The sequence below is a fragment of the Sceloporus occidentalis genome, unplaced genomic scaffold (genome assembly GCF_023333645.1).
Source record: "Sceloporus occidentalis isolate IW3139 unplaced genomic scaffold, rSceOcc1.0.p SCAF_212, whole genome shotgun sequence".
NCBI classification, from domain to species: domain Eukaryota; kingdom Metazoa; phylum Chordata; class Lepidosauria; order Squamata; family Phrynosomatidae; genus Sceloporus; species Sceloporus occidentalis.
Window position 1 is genome coordinate 88,893 of NW_028317192.1, and position 22,936 is coordinate 111,828.

Consider the following 22,936-nt stretch of genomic DNA (forward strand, 5'->3'; position numbering starts at 1 on the left):
TGAATCATGTTATGGCTCCATGGTGGGGGAGGGCGCTGTTATAACCCCAATAGTATAAGATTGAAGATGATTTAATTTGGGGATTTCAAGGATGTTTCGAAGCAATCAAAATAGCAAGGATGGCCTTGTGCATCATATATATAATCCCCAGCGCTGTATTCAGTAATATATCCCCCCAGCTCTGTATTCATTAATAACTGGGGTTATATATAAATTATATCTATCTATGTATATAGCTCTCTCTCTCTCTATATATATATATATATATATAGTGGTTAACACCGTGTGCACCATGTCAAAACCAACACTTAAAAGGTAACTTCCAACATGTTTTGATTAACACAATTAGGGTTAACAAGTATTTACACAATTCTTAAGTTACAAATTGATCCCGTACATCAATTTAAAAAAAAATAAAAAAATACTCAAGGTGATTTCAAGAGGGCGTTGACACATATTGCTAAATTGCCCTAGCAATGTATTAAAAGTTGCGGGTTGCATAATTTTAGAGGTTATTATGTGAATTCCCTGCGTAGAAACCACCTGATTGTACAAAAAGGGCTTTCGCTGCAGCTGATGGCGCCACCCTGTGGTCACTTTCCAGCACTGCAGATTCTTTTGCATCAACATCCAATACATCCGGTGACAGCATCGGTTACTGTAACAGCAGCGGATCACAGGGGAGGCATGCGGTGAGGCAACGCCAGGTCATCCCACGCAGATGATTGGTTAATATGTCATCAAAAGGTAGAAGTTTTTGTGTCATGGTGGGTAATACTCAGTTCTCCTGAACAGAAAATTTTGATGGTGAGATAAGAGACGTCAGACGCCGTATGCAGCCAATGACATCAGACGCCCCTTGCGTGAAGCCTTGTATTGCCGCTAAGTGCTTTGTATGGCACAGGCTGGGTTGCATGTGACGCCATCGCTCTAGTTCAAGTACACTAATGGACAAAAGTATTGGGACAGCTGACCATTACACCAACAGGGACTTTGATGACATCACATTCTAAATACACAAATGAGTTTATTTCACGCAGGCAACGTTTCGACGCACAGGTCTTTCTCAAGCCTTAGGCTTGAGAAAGACCTGTGCGTCGAAACGTTGCCTGCGTGAAATAAACTCACCTTATCGTTTGAGTGCTGAGCCTTTGCTTCTTTATTTTGGATTTATTGAGGGACTTGGTGGTACCCTGGCTCGTGCACCATTTTACTGCTGAGTGCTGCATTCCAACCTTTCTTTTTGTGTATTCTAAATACACAGACATTCATATGAAGTCGGTCTCACGGCTCCCACTCTTCTGGGAAGACTTTCCACAAGATTTTGGGGAATTTTTGTGGTGATTTTTGCTCGTTCATCCAGAAGAGCGTTTGTGAGGTCAGGCGCTGATGTTGGACGAGACGTCCGGCTTGCAATCTCCGTTCCAGTTCCCAAACGATAGATTTAAATAAATGCAATAAAATTAAAAGCTCTGCTGGCAAGAAATCTCCATTTAAGGATGAGGGCTAACTACTTTGTATCTGCTTAGATCTCTCTGTAGGAAATAAAAACACAAAAACCTAAAAAACTACAGGAAGTACAAATTAAAGTATGTTAGAAAATTATTTAAAATCCCAAGGGACAGTTAAAGGTGCTGTCCCACTTATTCTATAGACTCTTCCCAGAACGAATCTGCAATCAAGTACAATTATGCCTCATTCATATGTTTTGCCTAAATGCAGGCGCTGATTGGTTGTCGCCATATAAACCTAAAAAGGTTCTTATAAGCTTGTGTCGTTTTGTGATTAAATCTGTAGAGGAAAAGCGTAACATGACAGTTCTGTTGATTGAGACAGCACTAACGGGGTTAACGGCGAGGAAGGTGTGGGAGACAGCAGGGCCAGTAAGTTACCCCAAGTGGATTTCACAGAAAGAGGCGTCTTCCTCACTCGATGTCATTACTAATAGGTCTGGGAATGAGAGGCTCTTTGGATCACATATCCCAGTATTTGTAATAATGACTCTTTCACTAAAACAAAAGCAGCCCCCGTGGTGTCATTCGGAAAAATAAACAGTAAATAGGATGTCTCTTTACCGCCGTCAGGACGAACATGTTTTTTCTTGTCTTCGGATTTCGGCCAAGGGTGGCACGTCCTGGGAAACAGAAAGAATGATTGAGTCGCGGAAGTATTAGGACCGGCAAGTCTTCTATACAACAAGCGGGAACCCCATGAATCCAATACACTCAGTAAAGTCGTAACAAACAACAATAAAGACATACGAGGTACAGACAATGAATAGTTTATTCTGATACAAAGTAACCAAAGCTGGAAATAGGGAAAAGTCATCTCTATGACACGAGCTGCTTGAGTTTTGGTGAGTACGAGGGCTGTACGTTCGATCACATAGGGCGGATACTGAATGAAGCTCAGTTTCATTCTTCTTATCGTACTGAGTAGTTCAGGTTAAAACCATCAATATTCAGGACATATTAGATGCACCCAGGTTACATAATACAATAATAACCAGTTATTACTGTATACAGCACTGGGGGTTATATTACTGTATACAGCGCTGGGGGTTATATTACTGTATACAGCGCTGGGGGTTATATTACTGTATACAGCGCTGGGGGTTATATTACTGTATACAGTGCTGGGGTTATTACTGTATACAGCACTGGGGGTTATATTACTGTATACAGCGCTGGGGGTATATTACTGTATACAGCGCTGGGGGTTATATTACTGTATACAGTGCTGGGGGTTATATTACTGTATACAGCACTGGGGGGTTATATTACTGTATACAGCACTGGCAGTTATTACTGTATACAGCGCTGGGGGTTTTATTTAAGTATACAGCACTGGGGGGGTATATGACTGTATACAGCACTGGGGGGTTATATTACTGTATACAGTGCTGGGGGTTATATTACTGTATACAGCGCTGGGGGGGGTTATTACTGTATACAGCACTGGGGGGTTATTAATGTATACAGCACCGGGGTATATTTTTCCACATGGGACTATTCCTTTAACTGTTTACTGGCCTCTCCAGACACTCGTTAAACCGCCACAGTTCTGGACCCGGGTCTATCTTTTCTAAGTTGGGTTATAGTCACTCCTGAGTCCAGGCACACCTGTAAATACCCCGCCACGATATATGTAAGCGCGTCGCGCACACATTCAGCGCCTCACTTCTCACTGACTGACTGGATGTTTCTGTTTGGCGCCAGCCGTACCAATCTGTGGAACGCACTATTCTACCCGACAACAGGGGGATTCCCGCTAGCTTACACTGGCCTGGCCCTAAATCAGAGACACGAAACGAAGCTTTATAATCTCCTTCGGGATTTTATTTCTAAAACTGTTTGAAGTTTGTCAAGTAAACCTTTCTTAACGGAGTCTTCCGTCCAACCGATCTCTGCAAGGCAGAGGTCTCCCCCTTTTCATTTGGTCTCGCCCTGGCCGCCTCAGGAACTTGGGGACTAGTCGCCATTTTGTTGGCTGGCGGGAGATCGCGCGTTGTTTCCGGAGACCCCGGGAGAACGGTCTGTTTTTATCCGTGACCGTCACCGAGCGAGGGGACCGGTGCTCCCGGGTGCCGATAATCATGTATATTAAACAGGTAAGGAGCCAAACTTCGGGTGCAGACGTGGGTTTGCGGCCTGTTTGTTATTGTGAGGCCTGGGACTCGAGTAAACAAACAGCCGGCCTGTTGAGGTAGTGCAGGGGACCTCATAATCCTCTTTATAACGAAGCAGTGCCGGGGGGGGTGACAGGTATAGAGGGTATTAGAGCTGGGGGTCGTGTGCGTTCAGTGCCCTCCCCCAGGATTCCCTAGCTGATTGTAACGTTGCAGAAAAGATCCAGTGCAAGGAAATCTGGAGGGAAAAAAACACTAAATGCGTAGAGAGGCCATATTTGCTAAAACCACTTGGCAATCTGATAACTGAAAGCATGTGGTTGCTGCAGAACCGCTTCTGGGTAATGCGAATGGAAACATTTAGCTGCTGCAGAGCTTCTTTGTGACAAGAGAAAGAAAATACAATGGCCGGTGCAGAATATATTTATAACGTGCCAAAGAGAACCTCTTTGTAAGCCACCGAGGGAAAACCTGCTGCAAAACCTCTTTGTAAACAGATGGGGAGGGGACCTGCTGCAGAACCTCTTTGTAACCCGACGAGGGAACACCTGCTGCAGAACCTCTTTGTAACCAGACGAGGGGGCACCTGTTGCTGCTGCGGCACTTCCCAGAAATGCAAGTGAAATCCTGCAGCTGCAGAACCTCTTGGCAATGCCTGTAAGTGCCTACTGCTGCTGCAGAACCTCTCCAAAGCGGAGGGAAAGACCAGGGCTGTTGTGAGCAGGTTGGAGGGATTCTGTGGTTTCTTAAAGGAGTCTTGTCTCACTTGTGTCTAAATTGTGCGTCATACAGAGCGTCACGGTGTATGTATATACGCCGTTGAAAAGTTTGGGGTAACATAAATTACAAAAGGGTTTTCTAACCATCAATTAGCCTTTTAAACTTGGATCAGCGAACACAACGTGCCATTGGAACTCAGGAGTGATGGGAGTGATAAAGGGCCATTGGATCCCAGGAGTGATAGAGGGCCATTGGAACCCAGGAGTGATGGGAGTGATAAAGGGCCATTGGAACCCAGGAGTGATGGGAGTGATAAAGGGCCATTGGAACCCAGGAGTGATGGGAGTGATAAAGGGCCTCTGTACACCTATGAAGAGATTCCATTAAAAATCAGCCGTTTCCAGCTACAATAGTCATTTACAAGATTAACCCCGTCTGTGCTGATCCATTGCATGTTTTTTATGGGGGAAATCTGCTTTTCTTTCAAAAACAAGGTTATTTCTAAGTGACCCCAAACTTTTGCACATTAGTCTAATTAATAATGTTAAAGAATTGCACAATTACTGTGCTGTCGCACCCTCACCAGATTTAAGCCGTACAGCAATTTCGGCAATCTCTATTGCAGTTTATTTTTCACAATGTCTTTTGAACGAAGCCGTTCACAGCAGAACAAAAAAAATAGGAGCGGAATTCCTGTGCACTCTTTACAAATAGTGACCTAGTAATTTAGGTTGAACGTTCAATCCTTCCTGGTTTTGATCCAAAGAAAAGGCATGAAAACTCCAAATTTTTATATTTCCGATTTTGCCACTAAGAAATGTTTGTTCTGTCGTTTTCACCCCTGTATGTTCTGCTTCTACCCTTTTTGGAGGCATCCGGTGTATCTGATAGAACCCCCTCTCTCGGCAGTGGATTCTGTACCTTTACTGCCCTCTCTGCAAACACTCCTTTCCTGTGTTGTGTATGAAATCCTCGCTCTTCCCGTCTAAGAGGACGACTTCTCGTTCTTCGTTCATTTCTGTTAATGAACAGGCCACTGGAGAGCTCTTTATATCGGCCCCGCACATATTCATACAGCGTTATAATATCCCCCCTAAGCCGCAGCTTTTCTGCTGTATGTAAATGCTACTTTTTTTCCCCCTCTCTTCATAACTAACATCTTCCAATCCCCTTATTTATTTGTAGCCCTCTTTGTGCTTCTAGTTCCATGATGTCCTTTTTAAGGACCGATGCCCAACCAATTAATTATCTGAACGCCTAGACCCAGATGGGAACTTCTAGCAAGTGTCCACGTGGATGCTAAGAATCATCTGGCATAAACTTTTCATACTATCAGTGTTGTAAACATAGTTACTTAAAACATCCCTATGTTTCTCAACAGAGAACACAAGGCTACCTTTTAAACATATATTTTTTGTTGTTGAAGAATAACATATTTAATGATGTCACTGGCTGTGGCTTTATCAATATCGGTTGTTTTGTCTCCGTGTTAATAAAATTTCTTCTGTTTTCCTCTTTAGTGACCTAAATTAACAACCCTTATTTTCTTTAGGTCATCATTCAGGGCTTCAGAAGCTACAGAGACCAAACGATTGTTGACCCCTTTAGTTCAAAGCACAATGTCATTGGTAAGTCAATGTATGGTTTTTGTAAACAAATTACCGAATTAACATATTCCCTAAGAAAATATATTGCCCAAAATATTTAGTATATCACTTTTGAGAATATAATTTATTCATATAATTTAGGCTACTTTATTCTCAACTACAGTATCAGTAATCCTCCAAAATACGGTTAACTTGGAGGATGTCTGCAGTTGTTGATGTAACATTTTTCTTTTTATAGTAATGCTCTGTGTGTATAAATCTTTACTTTTTAATACTGTTGAGAAATAACCGTATTGTTGAGCTTCTCTGTGCATTCACAGAATGTTGTGCATCTTTTTCTTTCAGTGGGAAGAAATGGATCGGGTAAAAGTAATTTTTTCTATGGTGAGTTCCATTGCTTGGTATTCACGTGCTTCCCTTAAAAATAAATGAAATCCGTATTTAATAAGAGTCCAATTGTGTTATATTTTCGTATCCTTGAAGTGTAGTACGTAATCATGTCTAAAGGGCCCACATCATCAAATAAGCTTTGTAGACCACTAGTATTGGAGAGCGGATGTTATGTTTCTTCTTTTATATATGTATGTATGTATATAGTATGCAGTTTTACTTAGCTATGTTGTATTGTGTTTGTCAATGGAGCCCTAAAATTCTCTGGATAATAAGACTTTCTTCTACCTGTAGCCATTCAGTTTGTTCTCAGCGATGAGTTCAGTCATCTTCGTCCTGAGCAAAGGCTGGCTTTACTGCACGTGAGTATTATTGTTTGCACCGTGCTGCCTCTGCTGAAATGTCAATCCGTAGGATACATCTTTATTTGCCAAGTCTGTAACTTACCTTATACACAATTGCATATCTTTGTAGGAGGGGACAGGACCTCGTGTTATTTCTGCTTTTGTAGAAATTATATTTGACAACTCTGACAACAGATTGCCTGTAAGTTAAGAAAAAAAAAGTTTTGGTTTTCTTAATTTTTCACCTGTACCTGAAGAATGGAATACATATGAATTGCCTGTTATCTGTCTTCCTTTTGTACAAGATTGACAGAGAGGAGGTTTCCCTTCGGAGAGTCATCGGAGCAAAAAAGGATCAGTATTTCTTGGACAAGAAAATGGTGACGTAGGTGTCTGTGTTTTGAGAATGATTTTTGCTTATCTGAAGTGTTACTCTTGTCACAGAACGTGCCATTGCTGCTTTCTCCGTAGGATTGTGTGTAGCGTCAGGAAGACTTTTTTTCGCACCATATATTTTTTTTAAATAGCATTTTTAATTGCCTTTTGTATTTAATGCTAGCATTAGCTCAGTAACATTACAATTTTTCTCACTTTCTTTTCTCTTTCAGTAAAAATGATGTCATGAATCTTCTTGAAAGCGCTGGGTTCTCTCGTAGTAACCCGTATTACATTGTCAAGCAAGGAAAGGTGAGGGGATTTTACAGCTTGGCTTATCGGTAAAGCTTCAAAAAGTGTTATGGTTCTAGATCAAATCTCTCATTGGAATTTACTACTAGTATTAATTTGGAACATAAGCTTCCCAAAACAAATTCACCAATGTAATATCTTGTATTTTGGGGTTTTTTTTGGACATGAGTCACGTTCTGGTTTTTACTCTTTTTAGCATCTACGTGATTGTTGAAAGAACTGCTGTGTGTCTTAGTGCGTTTTTTTGAACAGTTCCTTAAATATGTTTGGTTTGATATATTTTGTTTCCCCATAACACTCATTTTTGTTATGAGTTTACAGCGCATGCAGTAAAGTTTTATTTTTTAGTTAATATGGGATTTTATCTCTCCATGTTCTAGATTAATCAAATGGCCACAGCTCCTGACTCTCAGAGGCTGAAACTTTTGAGAGAAGTGGCTGGAACCAGAGTGTATGATGAACGCAAAGAAGAAAGTATCTCCCTAATGAAGGAAACAGGTGCGTTATTCTTACCCAAGATGTGTTCAGGGATTCCCTATTTTAAGCCACATCTCTTACTGGTTTTTTATCTTTATTGTCAGAGGGTAAACGTGAAAAGATTAATGAATTGCTGAAGTACATAGAAGAAAGGTTACATACACTGGAGGAAGAGAAGGAAGAGCTGGCCCAGTACCAGAAATGGGACAAGATGAGGAGGGCTCTGGAATACACCATTTACAACCAGGAACTAAATGAGACCAGAGCCAAGCTGGACGAGGCAAGTTCAGATTTAGTGATATTTGTTAACCTGTAACAGGAAAGGAAGTGATTTATAGCCTTTTTTGCAAGGGTAAAATAATTTTCTTCTGTTTATATAGTTGTCTTCAAAGCGCGAGACAAGTGGAGAAAAATCACGCCAGCTGAGAGATGCCCAGCAAGACGCCAGAGATAAGATGGAGGTGAGCATCGGTAGCTTGCAAAAGAAACATTGTGTGGCCACTGAAACTCTCTGGGAGGCAGATATTGTATTAAGGTTGTGAGAATGTCAGTAAAAAAAAAATAAAACAAGGTCTGTATACGTTAAGTACATTTCAGCTATACATGAGGACAGGTAACCCCCCTTCCCCCAAATGCAAGAAAATAAATGAAGAAACCATCAACAAAAGATCTCCTCTAATCCTCCGACATTAATTGGACGAGGAGAGCGATCACAATCGTGTGGCACCATAGCACCAATTGCAAATCGAAAGTTATGTAACAGGCGTTATTTGTGCCAGTCTGATGTGGACATGTATCGTTTATAAAGGTCTTCATGTGATATAGTTCGAATGCCATGTCATTACCATATTACTTATCATTTTAAAAAGTTTCTTTGATCCTCTGTGCATTGTATATAAAGTTTTCACAATTGAATAATTGTTTTCACATTTGACACTCTACTTTCTTTACATGTCATTCATTGTGCAGAACACATCTATAAATTGCTGGCGAAAGCAGTAGGTTTCATACTGTTGCAGCTTTTTTGAACTCGCTTTAAGCCACCAGATATGTTGTAGAACCAAGTTACCTCACATTACCTATAATTACTTTTATCTTCCTGGCCCGAGCCCCATCTCTCTTTTTGTTACAGTAAAACCCTTTCTTCTCGGTCGCTGACCAATGATGTTCCACAAACATAAGTTTATACACACATACCATATAACCCTATTAAAGATCTTGCTTTGTCCTGTTTATAGGACATTGAACGTTACGTCCGTGAGCTTAAATCAAAAATTTCTGCAATGAAAGAAGAGAAGGAACAACTGAGTGCAGAACGACAAGAACAGATTAAACAAAGAACGAAACTAGAACTGAAGGCGAAGGATCTTCAGGATGAACTGGCTGGGAACAGCGAACAGAGGGTGAGAGTGTTTTCCCCAATTTGTCAGATTGCGTTGACATTCTACTCTCATGCAGAAGGGATTTATTCTGTTCCCATCATATTCAATGTAATGTTTGGCTGCTCCATTATCTTGCATATAGGTCACTTGAGCCAGTTCAGTGTAACAAGGGCATGATGGTTGGTCGAGGGTATATGTTTGTGAAAAAACGGGCCGCAGTAATTTGTTTGGAGGCAGTTACCCAGAAAATAACATTGGTTGATTAATTTGTTGAAAACATAACATTTATTGTAGAACATTAATGTTCTTTTATTATTTGGAACCATTATTAATTTAAAAAAACAAATATCTTTTAAGAAACGTTTATTGAAAGAAAGACAAAAGTTACTGGAGAAAATTGAGGAAAAACAGAAGGAGCTTGCGGAAACAGAACCAAAATTCTCGAGTGTAAAGCAGAAAGAAGAAAGCGGCATTGCAAGGTCTGTGTGTGATTTGTAACGGTGATCTGTATTCGTATAATTACAGGGTCTCTGCTTGTTCTTTTGAAAATGCTAATTGTGAAGCTCTTAATGTTGGTTGAGGCTTTTCCCTTTACCGCTTTCCATGTAAGACACTTTTTTTTTTTTCTTGCTGAATTGAATAAGTCATCGTTAAAACTATTGTTGTTTTAGTGCAGTGAATGCAACATTTTCTTTTTTTATACCCTTTCCAATATTGCAGATCTGGTGAAGGAACTAATTTTGCACGCGTTATGTTCATACATATCGCTAGGATAGCTCTGTTGAACTCCGGTCAGGCACCCGTGTGCATTGGCAGCTCAAATCACAATTATGGCAATTAATACATTTATTCAAGTAATGGTATGCAGCCGTTAAGGCTTGGAATTTGTCGCCCCTGCTGTCGATTAATACGCACGCTGCATACGTTAAGTGTTAGCACTAGGCTTCCGAGAACTAAATAAAGCACGTTTTTCTCCGAAGCGCCACATAGAGCTGCGGAGATGTTCCAGTTCTTTAAAAGAAAATATTTTGGTGGAAATCTAATCCCTTCCAGTGAGAGGGCACATTCAGTATGCAGAGAAATTCGGGGGAGAGGTTTTTATGTTGGGTAGAAGCAAATCTAAATGATATTATAAACTGTTATTTTATTTCCGTTGTCTAGATGTTGCATGCAGGCTTTTAGTGATTCATAGCACCGTTGCTGTATCTGTGAGAACAATATTCTCTTAAACAGTAACACAAAAATTCTAGGTTTTCTTCGTATTCCTGACCTGCATTTTACAACCTGAGTAACTTGAAAGAGCCATTTCTGTGATAAGAAATCTGTTTAAAATCTCTTGAGATATATTTCTCAAAATCTCTTGAGATTGATGTTTCATGAAATTAACATCCACATACTATTAAAGCTCATTTCCAACAATTTTATTTTCTAAGTACAAAGTGAATGTCTTATTAGTCTCTGGCTCTTTTTTTTTTGTCTGAATTTTCTAATTAAAACAGAAAAATTAGCTGGCACCATTGCATATAAAAAAGGCGGGTTTCTGGACCACATAATACACATGGCTTACTTTATTTTGTATAAATAAGTTGTAGAGTACCGAACTTTAAAAAACAAAAAAAAAACACAGATTTTCAAACGTCTCTTTAACTGTGATATTTTATCTTAATTGTGATCTAGGTTAGCTCAAGCGACCCAGGAAAGAACAGATCTATATGCCAAGCAGGGTCGTGGCAGTCAGTTCACTTCTAAGGAAGAACGAGACAAGTGGATTAAGAAGGAGTTGAAATCCTTGGACCAAGCGATCAATGACAAAAAACGACAGATTGCAGCCATACACAAAGATCTGGAAGATACAGAAGCGAATAAAGAGAAGAACCTGGAACAATACAGTGTATGTTTTATTTGTTGGAATTGTATTAGTATGTATACATTTTATCAGTATATCTACATTTCATTCATACGTGATATGGGACTTAGACGAAAAACTTTGCGATTATATTTCTGTAAAAAAAAAATTTAAAAAAACCTTTTCTTGGCCGTTATTTTTGTGGCTTTTTTAAAAAAAAAACAAAAAACTTTTAAAGTAGGCATTTATTTTGACTTTTATTGTATAATTTAAACAGAAATTAGATCAAGATCTGAATGATGTGAAGGTGCGCGTAGAAGACCTGGATAAAAAGTACTATGAAGTAAAAAACAAAAAGGATGAACTACAGAGTGAGCGAAAGTAAGCATGTTACATGCCTGGGGTTCCTTGATGGCTGCTGTCACAGGCTTATACACTATGTCCATCCTCTTACATTTTTGTTTTGCGTATTACAATGGATGTGGCTCCTGAAAACTGTATTCCTTAATCGGAACTTACTTGCATCCAACCCATTCAACATATACCTGATCCATTTTAAACTATTTGTTGGTTTGGAAATCTGAATCCCGTTTGTTCTGTAAAGGTTTTGTTTCGGATGCTGTGTTTTGAGTATCGTTATGATGCAGGGGGAGATTTGTGTAACACTTTGTCATGGTTGATGATGTGATCTTTACACCAGTGCTTGTTTTTCTAAGCTACTTATGGCGAGAAGAGAATGCTGAGCAGCAAGCACTCGCAGCAAAGAGGGAAGATTTAGAGAAGAAGCAGCAGCTGCTCCGGGCTGCCACGGGAAAGGTGACCTGCACATTTGTGTATTCTAAGAATGATAGATGGGGGTTTTTTTTTCCACCTTTTTCTTTTATTCCTCCTTTTAAATCTGGAAAAACAATGAGTGCCAAGAAATGTTTGTTTATTTTGGTGAAATTTCCAGTGGCTGCATAAAATTAGCAAACCTAGAAGAAAATGCAAAGTTATATTATTTTTATGATTGGCTGACACTTTAATCATTTAATGTACTCTTGTAGGGTGCACAGCTATACAGTATAAATGTCTAAAGCGGTCACTTTTCTAATTACCAAGTACATGTCAGACCATATAGCACATTTTATTTGTTTTAAGCTGGACATTCAGGGAGTTAACCTCAGGTCACTGAATAGTAATTTTAAAGCGGATAACTTCTGACAAATTAAAGTGAAGAGATGTGGCACAGTTAATACGCAAGTGAACTTCATCTTCGCGTTTTCCCTTTCCCATGACAGGCAATCTTGAATGGTATCGACAGCATTAACAAAGTTCTTGAGCACTTCCGACGGAAAGGCATCAACCAGCATGTTATTAATGGCTATCACGGGATAGTCATGAATAACTTTGATTGTGAGCCAGCTTTTTACACCTGTGTTGAAGTCACTGCTGGAAACAGGTAGAGTTGCTTGATCTTTGTGGTGTGACAATAAAAGGAAAAATTTAGAATATCCTTTTGTGTTTGGCATTCTTTCCTCTACTATATTTAATGCACATAAATTTACACCTTCCCACAAGCGTTTCTCCTAACTTTGAGGGAACGGCTGCAAATGTATGTAGTTTTTGTTGGTTTCTACTTAATCTTAGTCTTTCCGTTTGTGCAAAACGTTTTATAATTTTTCCAAATGTGTTGGTTATCCCAAGAAGTGAGCCACATGCAGTTACATAGAAATTGCGTCGTGGTACACATAATTCATGGTAGAGAAGCAAAAGAGGGTCCTAGTCGTGCGTGCTTGCACTCTATTGTGGATGTACATGCAGCCCATGTGTGCAGGATACAGCGTTTGCGTACAGAAGTAACGAATAGGATTACACTTGATTTGTACATTTGCCAGCAACATGTGGCATTTTTTTTTAAATTGTGGTTTAATATGCAGGTTAAAAGGCTGTAAATTGTTTCTATAGATCTATTACTGCAATGTCTTATCTAGCTTGTTACAGATATTGAGCGATAGCCTAGTATCTTCACAGTTCTAATGACTCTTCTCCTGATGTTTGTTGGCGCGAGTGACTCATTTCATTGACTCATAAATGTCTGTTTTGTTCACAAGGTTGTTCTATCATATTGTGGATTCAGATGAGGTCAGCACCAAGATCCTCATGGAGTTCAATAAGATGAATCTGCCTGGAGAAGTGACTTTTCTTCCTCTCAACAAACTGGACGTTCGTGATACGGCTTACCCAGAGACGAACGTGAGTCATTGTTTTCCACCTTGTTAAATTCCACCCATGCACTCCTGAAACAGCAGCCTTGTCCCCCCTCCTATGTTCCCACTCCTGAATCATTTTTCTGTGAATTTCCACAGGTTTGTGTTTTTTTTTTCCATATTGAGAATTCATATGGGGTAATTTTATTTTGTCATTGTACAGCACAAAATGTCAAGGGGGCTCCTTGTTCAGAGAAGAAGAAAATGCATGACATTTGTGTGGGGGTTTTTTTGTGCGAAATCTAAACTTTTATTTATTTTTTTAAATAAATACAATCAGTTAATATTAACTTAGTTTTGCTGAACTTAAAGCGGTTACCTCTCCACCCTCGACCGTGTGTGACCGTGACCCTTAGCCATGACTTTATGAAATGCGTATATTTTACTTAGACAATGAAAGTATTTTGGTTTATTTTTTAGGATGCAATTCCAATGATCAGTAAGCTTCGGTACAACCAACGTTTTGATAAAGCGTTTAAACACGTATTTGGAAAGACCCTTATTTGCCGCAGTATGGAAGTATCTACACAGCTTGCCAGGGCATTTACTATGGATTGCATCACTTTAGAAGGTAGGGGAATCTATTAACTGGGTCTGACCACTATAGTTAACAAACTAACAGAACAATACGCTGCCGGTAGCCTAGATGTCTCGCTATGGTCTGTTTTTTAAATGTCTACTTTGAATTTCTATATAGTTCTCTTTAAAGGATTAGTGAACTTTGCGTCTTCACATCTGTTTTGTCCACAAAGACTTCCAGTGCTTTTTTTTTTTTTTTTTTTTTTTTTAACCTTTGCATGGTTCAGTTTTGCATCCACGCAATGTTCTCCAGATCTGCTGCCACTGCTGTTCACCCACCTGTGTGAGACCGACACAAATATTTAATCATTTTATGCTGGTTACTATGGTAACACCTTTCGTCAAAATGTACTGAATATTAAAGTAGCTAACAATTTGCATTGCGTTTTAGTGAATTTTGGCATATACACTGACTTATCTTCTAGTCTAGCACTTTAATCATGTGTCCTGGAGTAATGCTGGATCTCTGTTTGAGACGCTGTAAAAAAATATATATATTTTTTTAGGATCCAAGCTCATACTTCCATTTTTATATGTAACAGGGTGCTATTTTTTTCTTTTGTAAACATCAAGTATTAGCTGCCTGTTGTGCAGAGTATGTGAGTGATGGGTGGTAGGATGGCAGGAGAACTCTGTTTTTTGTTGACAATGCCTCTGCTGCTACCTGGGGTTGTCTCACCCCCCCTCCCCCTCAAATATGTCCTTTAGAGGGCTTTGATTTTTATTTCAAGATGTTCGGTGGTCCCAGGGTTTGCTGCCAGTTCTCTGGGCGTAACAAGTTATTTGTGGTTATAGGGGACCAGGTTAGCCATCGAGGTGCCTTGACAGGAGGTTATTATGACACAAGAAAATCCCGTCTGGAACTGCAGAAGGATGTTCGGAAAGTAGAAGATGAACTCCATGCTCTAGAGGCGAAGCTGAATGAGAACCTCAGGAGGAACATTGAAAATATCCTTTTATGTCAATCTAGTCTGTATGATGTATTATGACTTCTGTCAATTAATTGGAATGAGGGCATAGATGAGTGATGCATTAACCTTAGTGCTGCTCTGATTGCATGTTCTTCCCTCATCAGCTTCAGAAGAAGCCACATTCATTGACTTGATTCCATGTAAGATGAAAAGTTTAAAAAATATGTATTCAGACTTCGTGACACGCATCCTTGCGCTTTTTAAAATTATATTCATGCCTTTCCTGCTTTTAAAAGGTCAGGGTTAGAGTTGTAGATTGCATAAGGTGCCTTTCAACACAAGGCAAAAGTTTTAAAGGCTTTAAGAATGTTCCATAAACACTGTGGGGTCCTGAGATTGCAGTATATTCAGGAATGACGTTTGAACTGTTAGCAGATAAATAGTCCTGTTGTTGATCCACCAACAAATTCGCTAGTCTCCTCTACAGTTACAGAATGTCCTGTGTTCTTTTTAAGCTTTATAATCTATCTGTATTCTGTTAAACGCATTTCCTTAGCCCTGTGAAAGGATTAACAATGAGATTGACCAGCTAATGAATCAGATGCAGCAGATTGAGACACAGCAGAGGAAGTTTAAAGCCTCCAGAGACAGCATTTTATCAGAAATGAAAATGCTTAAAGAAAAGCGGCAGCAGTCTGAGAAAACATTCATGCCTAAGGTGAGACTGAATTATTGGTGGATAGCAGGTCACGATGAGGCTGCTTTACTTCCCACCAAGTTTTACCACCATCCATGAGAGCAATCCCTGGCAAAGCGTGGTAGCGTTTGGGGCTTTCTCAGGGCTTACGCCCTCAGCTTATGATTGCACTCCGTATTTCAGCAACGCAGCTTGCAAAGCTTGGAGGCCAGTTTACACGCAATGGAGTCCACGCGGGAATCCCTGAAAGCTGAACTTGGGACAGACTTGTTATCGCAGCTCAGTCTGGATGACCAGAAGCGAGTGGACGCTCTCAATGATGAGATTCGGCAACTACAACAGGTAAGTAGAGCTACAGGATCCCCGCTATCCTCCTCTTCCAAAGATCTGTCCAAATGCCCATATTTTACAGTTTAGTACAATAAATCTACCTATGTGATTGTGTTTACATATTAGAGTAAGCAATTTATAGTTCTTGCCACCAACTGCCATTATATAGTAAAGTTTTTTCCATTTGAAACCAAGACTAATCACACTGATTGGAAAACAAAAAGCAGATATAGGTAGTTAACAGATTTAGTGATCCAAGCAGCTGCTTAGTTTCTCTTGATTATGTTTTCCTCGTAGACATCACACATGTGCATCATGGAATGTTTTTCTGGCTAATCAAATGTCCCAGGCTGATAAACCCCATATTTTTTCTATTATAACCTTTTTATTTTCTTGTTTAGGAAAACAGACAGCTCCTAAATGAGAGAATCAAGTTGGAGGGGACAATCACTCGAGTGGAGACTTACCTGAATGAAAATCTCAGGAAGAGATTGGACCAAGTGGAACAAGTGAGTACCGCACCACAAGCTCAGTCTTAATAGGTTTCAGAGCTGTGACATTGATCAGTAATTTGCTGTGAACTGCACAGTCCTGTTGTATCCACGGGGTTAAAAGCTAAATAAGATTTTTTGGAAGCGGTTGCGTTTTTTCCCCCTTATTGGCAGCACAGCTCATATATTTTTTTGTATTCTTCGCAGGAACTTAATGAGTTACGAGAGACTGAAGGGGGCACCGTCCTCACAGCCACTACATCTGAGCTGGAAGCCATCAACAAGCGAGTGAAGGATACACTGGCTCGATCAGAAGGTAAATGTGACAGCACTTGTAGGCTTGAGGCTCGCAATGTTCCAGATGAGCTTCTAAATTAGTTGAAATCCCTTTTGATGAGTAACCGAACCTTTTTACTCTTATCTCATCCTGGATGGCGGATTCTGCTGTTACGGAAGGATGTGACACAAATCTAATGATATCGTTATTTTAGGCCTGGATGTAACCATTGACAAAACAGAAGCAGAGATCAAAGACCACGTGAAGAGCATGGACCGTTGGAAGAACACGGAGAAGGAGCACATGGACGCCATTAACCATGACACAAAAGAACTTGAGAAAATGACAAATCGCCAAGGAATGCTTCTGAAGAAGAAAGAGGAATGTATGAAAAAGATCCGAGAATTGGGCTCTCTCCCACAGGAGGCCTTCGAAAAGTATCAAACACTAAGCTTGAAACAGGTGAGGATGGGTGAAATATATGGATCAAATATACGCACTCTTCAATTTACATGCAGTTCTGTATTAAAAGCACAAACTTTGCTTTTATGTTCAAAATGAATTAATTTAAGAGTTTTCAAAACGGAGTTTTCGTAACATTGTTACGTCCTCAATAGTATAGTTACATAGTTTTACTTTCATACTTTTATATAATTTCTAGAAACGTATAAAGCCCTCCACATTAATTGTGTCCAAAATTATTTGTCATATTGAATTATTTAAGGGGAAAAAATAATTCTTCTATGGCAATAATAAATGAATGCTTCACGTTGTGAGTGTTTTAACAGTATACGTCCTTTCCAGAGATAACCGTAACTCTCCTTTTTTTTTATCTTCAGTTATTCCGCAAGTTGGAGCAGTGCAACACCGAGTTGAAGAAATACAGCCACGTCAATAAAAAGGCCCTCGATCAGTTTGTCAATTTCTCGGAACAAAAGGAGAAACTTATCAAGCGTCAGGAAGAGCTGGACCGTGGCTACAAATCTATTATGGAGCTGATGAATGTTCTAGAGCTAAGAAAATACGAAGCTATCCAGCTCACTTTCAAACAGGTATATCTTTGTGACGGGGTCCTGGGTTAGCGGCAGGTACGCCACGTTCCGGGGGGGGGGGGGGCGCACAGGTGGCTTAAACATAAAGACTGCATAAAAGCAGTGATCGGTTTTAAATTTACCCCAAATAAACCTATTCTAAAGCCCCCTTTTAAAATGGATTAGCATTTGAATCTGTTTTTAGATAAATGTATTGATATATAGGAATGACAGGTCATTTTTCTCTGAGCATGGTTATGTAGATCTTGCATCATGTAATGGGGATGTTGCTAATATAAATGGTGCAGCTGTACATATTCTTAATACCACCCTTAATAATAAAATAATTCAGGCAAACAAACCTTTTATTAGTTGTCTCTTTTCTTCTGAATTTGGAATATTTGTGAACATTTGGCTACCTACGTTTTTAAAACTTTCATCCCTGGTTTTTCATGTTTGCTGACATTCTGGTTAATGCAATATTAACCCTCTACATTGTGAACGCAGATATTGAGTCACCTTTTTAAATCTCTTTATTTTGTGACTATTGAAACCATAAAGTAATAACGTTCATTTGGTCCCAGGTCTCCAAAAACTTCAGCGAGGTGTTTCAGAAGTTAGTTCCTGGTGGGAAAGCTACTCTTGTCATGAAGAAAGGAGACGTGGAAGGGAACCAGTCCCAGGACGAGGGCGAAGGAGGCGCGGAGAGCGAGAGAGGGTCCAGCTCACAGAGCAGCGTCCCATCTGTTGACCAGTTTACAGGCGTGGGGATTAGGGTAAGTGTTAATTAGGGAGATATTTGCGCTGCTCGTGTGTGCTTTGCATTAGGTCTCTTGGCTTGTAATAAGATTTACACCTCTTGTAACTCTGTTTTCTCTTGCAGGTTTCCTTCACAGGAAAGCAGGCGGAAATGAGAGAAATGCAGCAGCTGTCTGGCGGACAGAAGTCCTTGGTGGCTCTAGCGCTTATATTTGCCATCCAGAAATGTGACCCTGCTCCCTTTTACCTTTTTGATGAAATTGACCAGGCCCTGGACGCTCAGCACCGAAAAGCCGTTTCAGGTACAATATTTTCATAATACGGTGTTTATCCGTGTTATTTGCAACGAGGGCTGTGGTTTCTTTCATGTACTGCAGTTAGTTCTGCTCAGCTGTAAACCATGTGAACACGTTTATATATTTGATTCCGCTCTCATTACAGTCTCATTACTGAAATCACTGTAATTAGTGATGCTTTGTCCGGTGCGCTGTCAGAAGGTTGTGTCTGTTTGTGTAGCCACAGTGTAGTGTTCTTTATCTCACAGCACCTTGATGGACTGAAAATTGTGCGTGGATGGTGAGCAAGCAATGAAACAACTAGCTTAAAATAGCATTTAATGAGCAACTTTTATACATTGTTTAAGGCAAATAGGAAAGTCATAGTTTTTACACTTTGTGGAACGTTTCCGTGCCTTATATTTATCCTCTAGATTGTAAGCTCTTATGAGCAGGGCTCTCCTCACCTGTTGTCTCTAAGTCCAATTGTTATGTTACATACTACTTGTTTTGTCCTGTCCGCCCGTTATACAACGCTATGGAATTTGATGGCGCTATATAAAAAAATAAATAATATATAAATGTATTCATTTTGTATCCCCTCAGACATGATCATGGAACTTGCATCTCATGCTCAGTTTATTACAACCACCTTCAGGCCCGAGCTGTTGGAATCCGCAGATAAATTTTATGGAGTCAAATTTCGAAACAAGGTAACCGATTGACTTATTCACTCATTTTACGGAGTCGGCCCGCTAGCCACAGTCTCATTCTGCAGCCGAGTCTTTGTACTGCTCGGGACGTGTCGCGGTGGCATTCGACTTAAACGCGGTAAAATATAATGCGGTCCGTGTGAAATGGATCGCCCTGGGCGTTTGACTCGTGTTTGTTCCTTTTTAACAATGCAAGTTATGTATATTTACTATGAGAGCTTGAGAGATGACGTTTGTCCCGCGGAGTGACATCTCGGGTGCCCTGTAGAGGTTTGGCTGCCGTTCCTTGTAAAGAATTTTCTGCTGGTAATCGGAGTCCGGCCGTGTCGGATATCAGTCCCTCCGCACTTGTCCTCTTGCAAACATCTGCTACGCTTCGCAAACACACTCGAGGTCCCAAAGTGGCCGATTTAAGAATGAGTCTGGGGCTGGCTGCATAGAGGCAGATTAGGAAACCCATTAAGGGAAGTGTTTCTTTTTTTGTGAAGTTTAGCTCCTTACTTTCCTGGCATTGAACATTTTAACCATTTGTTTTCCAGGTGAGTCATATTGACGTGATCACCGCCGAACAGGCCAAGGACTTTGTTGAAGATGACACCACGCATGGCTGAGTCCCCCCGACACATTTCACTATGACGTTGTACAGAGTATTATTACCTGTTGTTAAATGCGCCCTGAGTTATGTATATTTAAAAGTGGAGTATTTTCCCCTCTTACCTTCGGGTTTAAAGAGCTATTCTAACATTTTTGGACCTGCTGGCTTGGCATTTTGTACAATTAGCTGTAGCTCCATTTTATGTTAATTGTTCGCTACGTGACTTTATACGATACATTTGTACTTTTCCTCCCCGTATCGGCAGCGTTTTCCCCTCCAGTTTTTAATGCTTTTCAAATCTCCTAATTTTACCGCACTGCCTTGTGCCGTCTTTTAAATTGCTTCAATAAAGCTGTTAATTTTACATGTCTGTCTGCTGGCGTAATAAATAACGTGATGGATGTGAGCCTGTCAAGGTAATCGCCTTTTGGCTTCGAAAGGGTTCCACTTGTAGCTCCAGACAGCCAGTATTTAAAGATCACCCGGCATAACTTAATAGTGTTCATTACAGGCCGGGTGGCATGCAGGCGCATGGGGCTCTGAAGCTGACAGCTCCGGCTTATCAGCGCTTTCAGTAGCTAATACGGCATTCCTAAAGGGAGCGCGCCCTCCTCGCGGGCTTCTCTGCTTTCTTAATAAAGCCTGAGAGAGCCGCTGTCATCTTAATGATTTTAATGAAGAAGTAAAAAGCTGATGTGCATTTATAGGTATAATACGCGTTTCTCTCAAACTTGGTCTATTCACGCAAAAATTTCTGTACATTCTGTACTGTGAGGAGTGAGCTCGGAGGAAAGACAATGAGATTACCATAAAATCTTGGGTAAAATAAGCATAATTTACCCTTTTATCAAGAGTCCTGAAAAGGGGAGGGGGGGTGTAAATTTGTTTCTGGTGCACGATCTCTGGGTGATTGTGAACCTTTAACCCCTTCAATGCCATGCTGCAGCAGATGACCTCCTCCCATCAGAGAGAGACAGAGGAGTCATCCAAGTCATAAGGTTAAAAAAAAATATATATATAACATTTTTAGATAACTTATAACTAATTATTGACATCTTAGGTCACTGATTCTTGATCCAATTCGGCCATAAATGTCAGAGGCCTAACGTCGCAAGCGAATCCGATAAATGTTACATGTATTTTTAACAGCTTTTAGCCCAATAAATTATCGACCAATGACTAATAAGATCCTTAATCAGCCAATACCCTAATCCAGGGTCAAAGAGTCAAACTCCGTAAAGGACAGATAATGCGTGTTAAAGTACTTTATAAGTGTTTTATATGAATCCAACTCCCTGCCTCCCCCAGTTTAGTAAATCTCCCCACATTAGACAGCCCCAAACACTCGGAGCTGACTAGTGGTAGGTAGATCACATAGCAGTAGATGTGTTTGGCCAATTGGCATTTGCATGGGGGGGAGGGGCACTATTTAAATTTAAAGGGCCCACTCGGCTATCAAATGCATTAAAGTGCATACAATGGCCGACGTGTCCCTTTTAAAAACTAAATAAATATATTGCCTCTAATTTGGGCGTTGAAGGCTCCTGCCCAGATATTATATGACGTTATTTTACTCCCAAAGCATTTTCCTCTAGTACCGGGGCCCACGATTGGTTCCTGGGACAACTACAACTCCGTGTATTTACCACTAGATGTCAGGAAAGGGCAGTGCAGTTTAAAATACCGGCCACGTGCCCCGCATAGTCCCGTCTTAAAATACCAAAGCATGAACGTTCGCACGTGGATGAGCAAATGGCTATCTTTATTTCCCCTCCATTGGTTTATAACTCTTTTCCTCCTTAACAGATGGATCTTTTAAGAGCGGTTTAAAAAAGAAGCTTTTCTGCTCATTTTATGTTGCAGCTGTTGAGAACGGCAGCATCTGAAAGTTGTACTTAGCCCCCCAAAAATACCTTAAGGTCGTAGGGTCAGGTACTTTTAAAGCCCATCAGGACAGGGGCTGGCTGCCTGTCAGAGTTTTCTCAAGTTCCTTTGGGAATATTATGCTTAAAGTTAAGAGGCCAACTAATTATCAGGACATGTTTAATCCAGCAGGTTTAAAATCTCACCCCATGAGCAACTAATAGTCCCGGTGTTAAGAAATAAAGTGCATCTGTCACTTATCTCACGTCCTGTATATAACAGTTCTTTATACTAAAGAATTCTATGTAATTGTTTAAAGATTTAGTAATATGGATGTTTCTGTTGTAAAGATTACATGATTATTCCTCCCCGTTAAGCGATATCTGTTGTTAAATTGCTGTTTGGCTCAGGCAGTCATTGTAAGAGTGGGGAGAAGAAGGGAGAGCGCTTCAGGAAAATGAATAGATATTGCTGGTTCTGCCACAGGCTGCTGTCTAATTCAACTTCTGTTAGGTGAATTAAATGCCTCCGGGACGGTTACCCCGACCGGTAAAAAAGCCCGAGCGACAGGTGAGATTAATAAAATTAATACATTTTACTAAAAGCAGCGATGGTGTAAGTTATTGTCATTTTTTTTTATATATACAGATATGCTTTATTTTGCCTTGTTTATCCACTTTTTCTTTAATAAAAAAAATATTAAATAACCCCAGAATCAAGTAGAATACAGGTATTTTTACGACGGCTTTGGTTCCATCACGTGGGTTCGTTCTGCCAGCTAAATAGTTCTGCCGAGGACTTGCTTTAGGGAGAACTTGGTAGGAAACTATATCCGCATAAACACCGCGGTTCTCCTTACACGTAACGCAGTTAACATTAAACTCCGCAGCAGGGTCCGGTTTCCCCTGAATCCACTCGAATTTTGAAATCAATAACATTAACTTTCCAGAATTTACTAAATTCGGAAGTAACTCCCGAGCTACAATGAATCATTTTGAAGCCAAATTTACCTTTCTGCCCCCCCACCAGGGCTATATTATCGTTCTGCACCGTCACGCTGCTTACACTAGGGGGCAGCACACCAA

General features: G+C 40.2%; 1 protein-coding gene across 1 annotated transcript; it reads left to right on the forward strand.

Annotated features, from left to right (window-relative positions):
- The first annotated feature begins 3,595 nt into the window (after positions 1 to 3,595).
- Positions 3,596 to 20,004, forward strand: LOC149277512 (structural maintenance of chromosomes protein 3). Its single transcript, XM_089502770.1, has 29 exons — positions 3,596 to 3,610; positions 5,901 to 5,976; positions 6,301 to 6,339; positions 6,640 to 6,707; positions 6,820 to 6,891; positions 6,995 to 7,074; positions 7,298 to 7,376; positions 7,757 to 7,874; positions 7,958 to 8,133; positions 8,234 to 8,314; positions 9,092 to 9,256; positions 9,593 to 9,714; positions 10,913 to 11,126; positions 11,359 to 11,462; positions 11,798 to 11,897; positions 12,362 to 12,522; positions 13,175 to 13,316; positions 13,751 to 13,901; positions 14,705 to 14,852; positions 15,382 to 15,538; positions 15,701 to 15,859; positions 16,249 to 16,356; positions 16,546 to 16,654; positions 16,830 to 17,077; positions 17,455 to 17,667; positions 18,231 to 18,422; positions 18,530 to 18,707; positions 19,287 to 19,393; positions 19,933 to 20,004. Exons 1-29 carry the CDS (start codon positions 3,596 to 3,598, stop codon positions 20,002 to 20,004), a joined length of 3,654 nt encoding a protein of 1,217 aa, XP_089358896.1.
- The last annotated feature ends 2,932 nt before the right edge of the window (positions 20,005 to 22,936 follow it).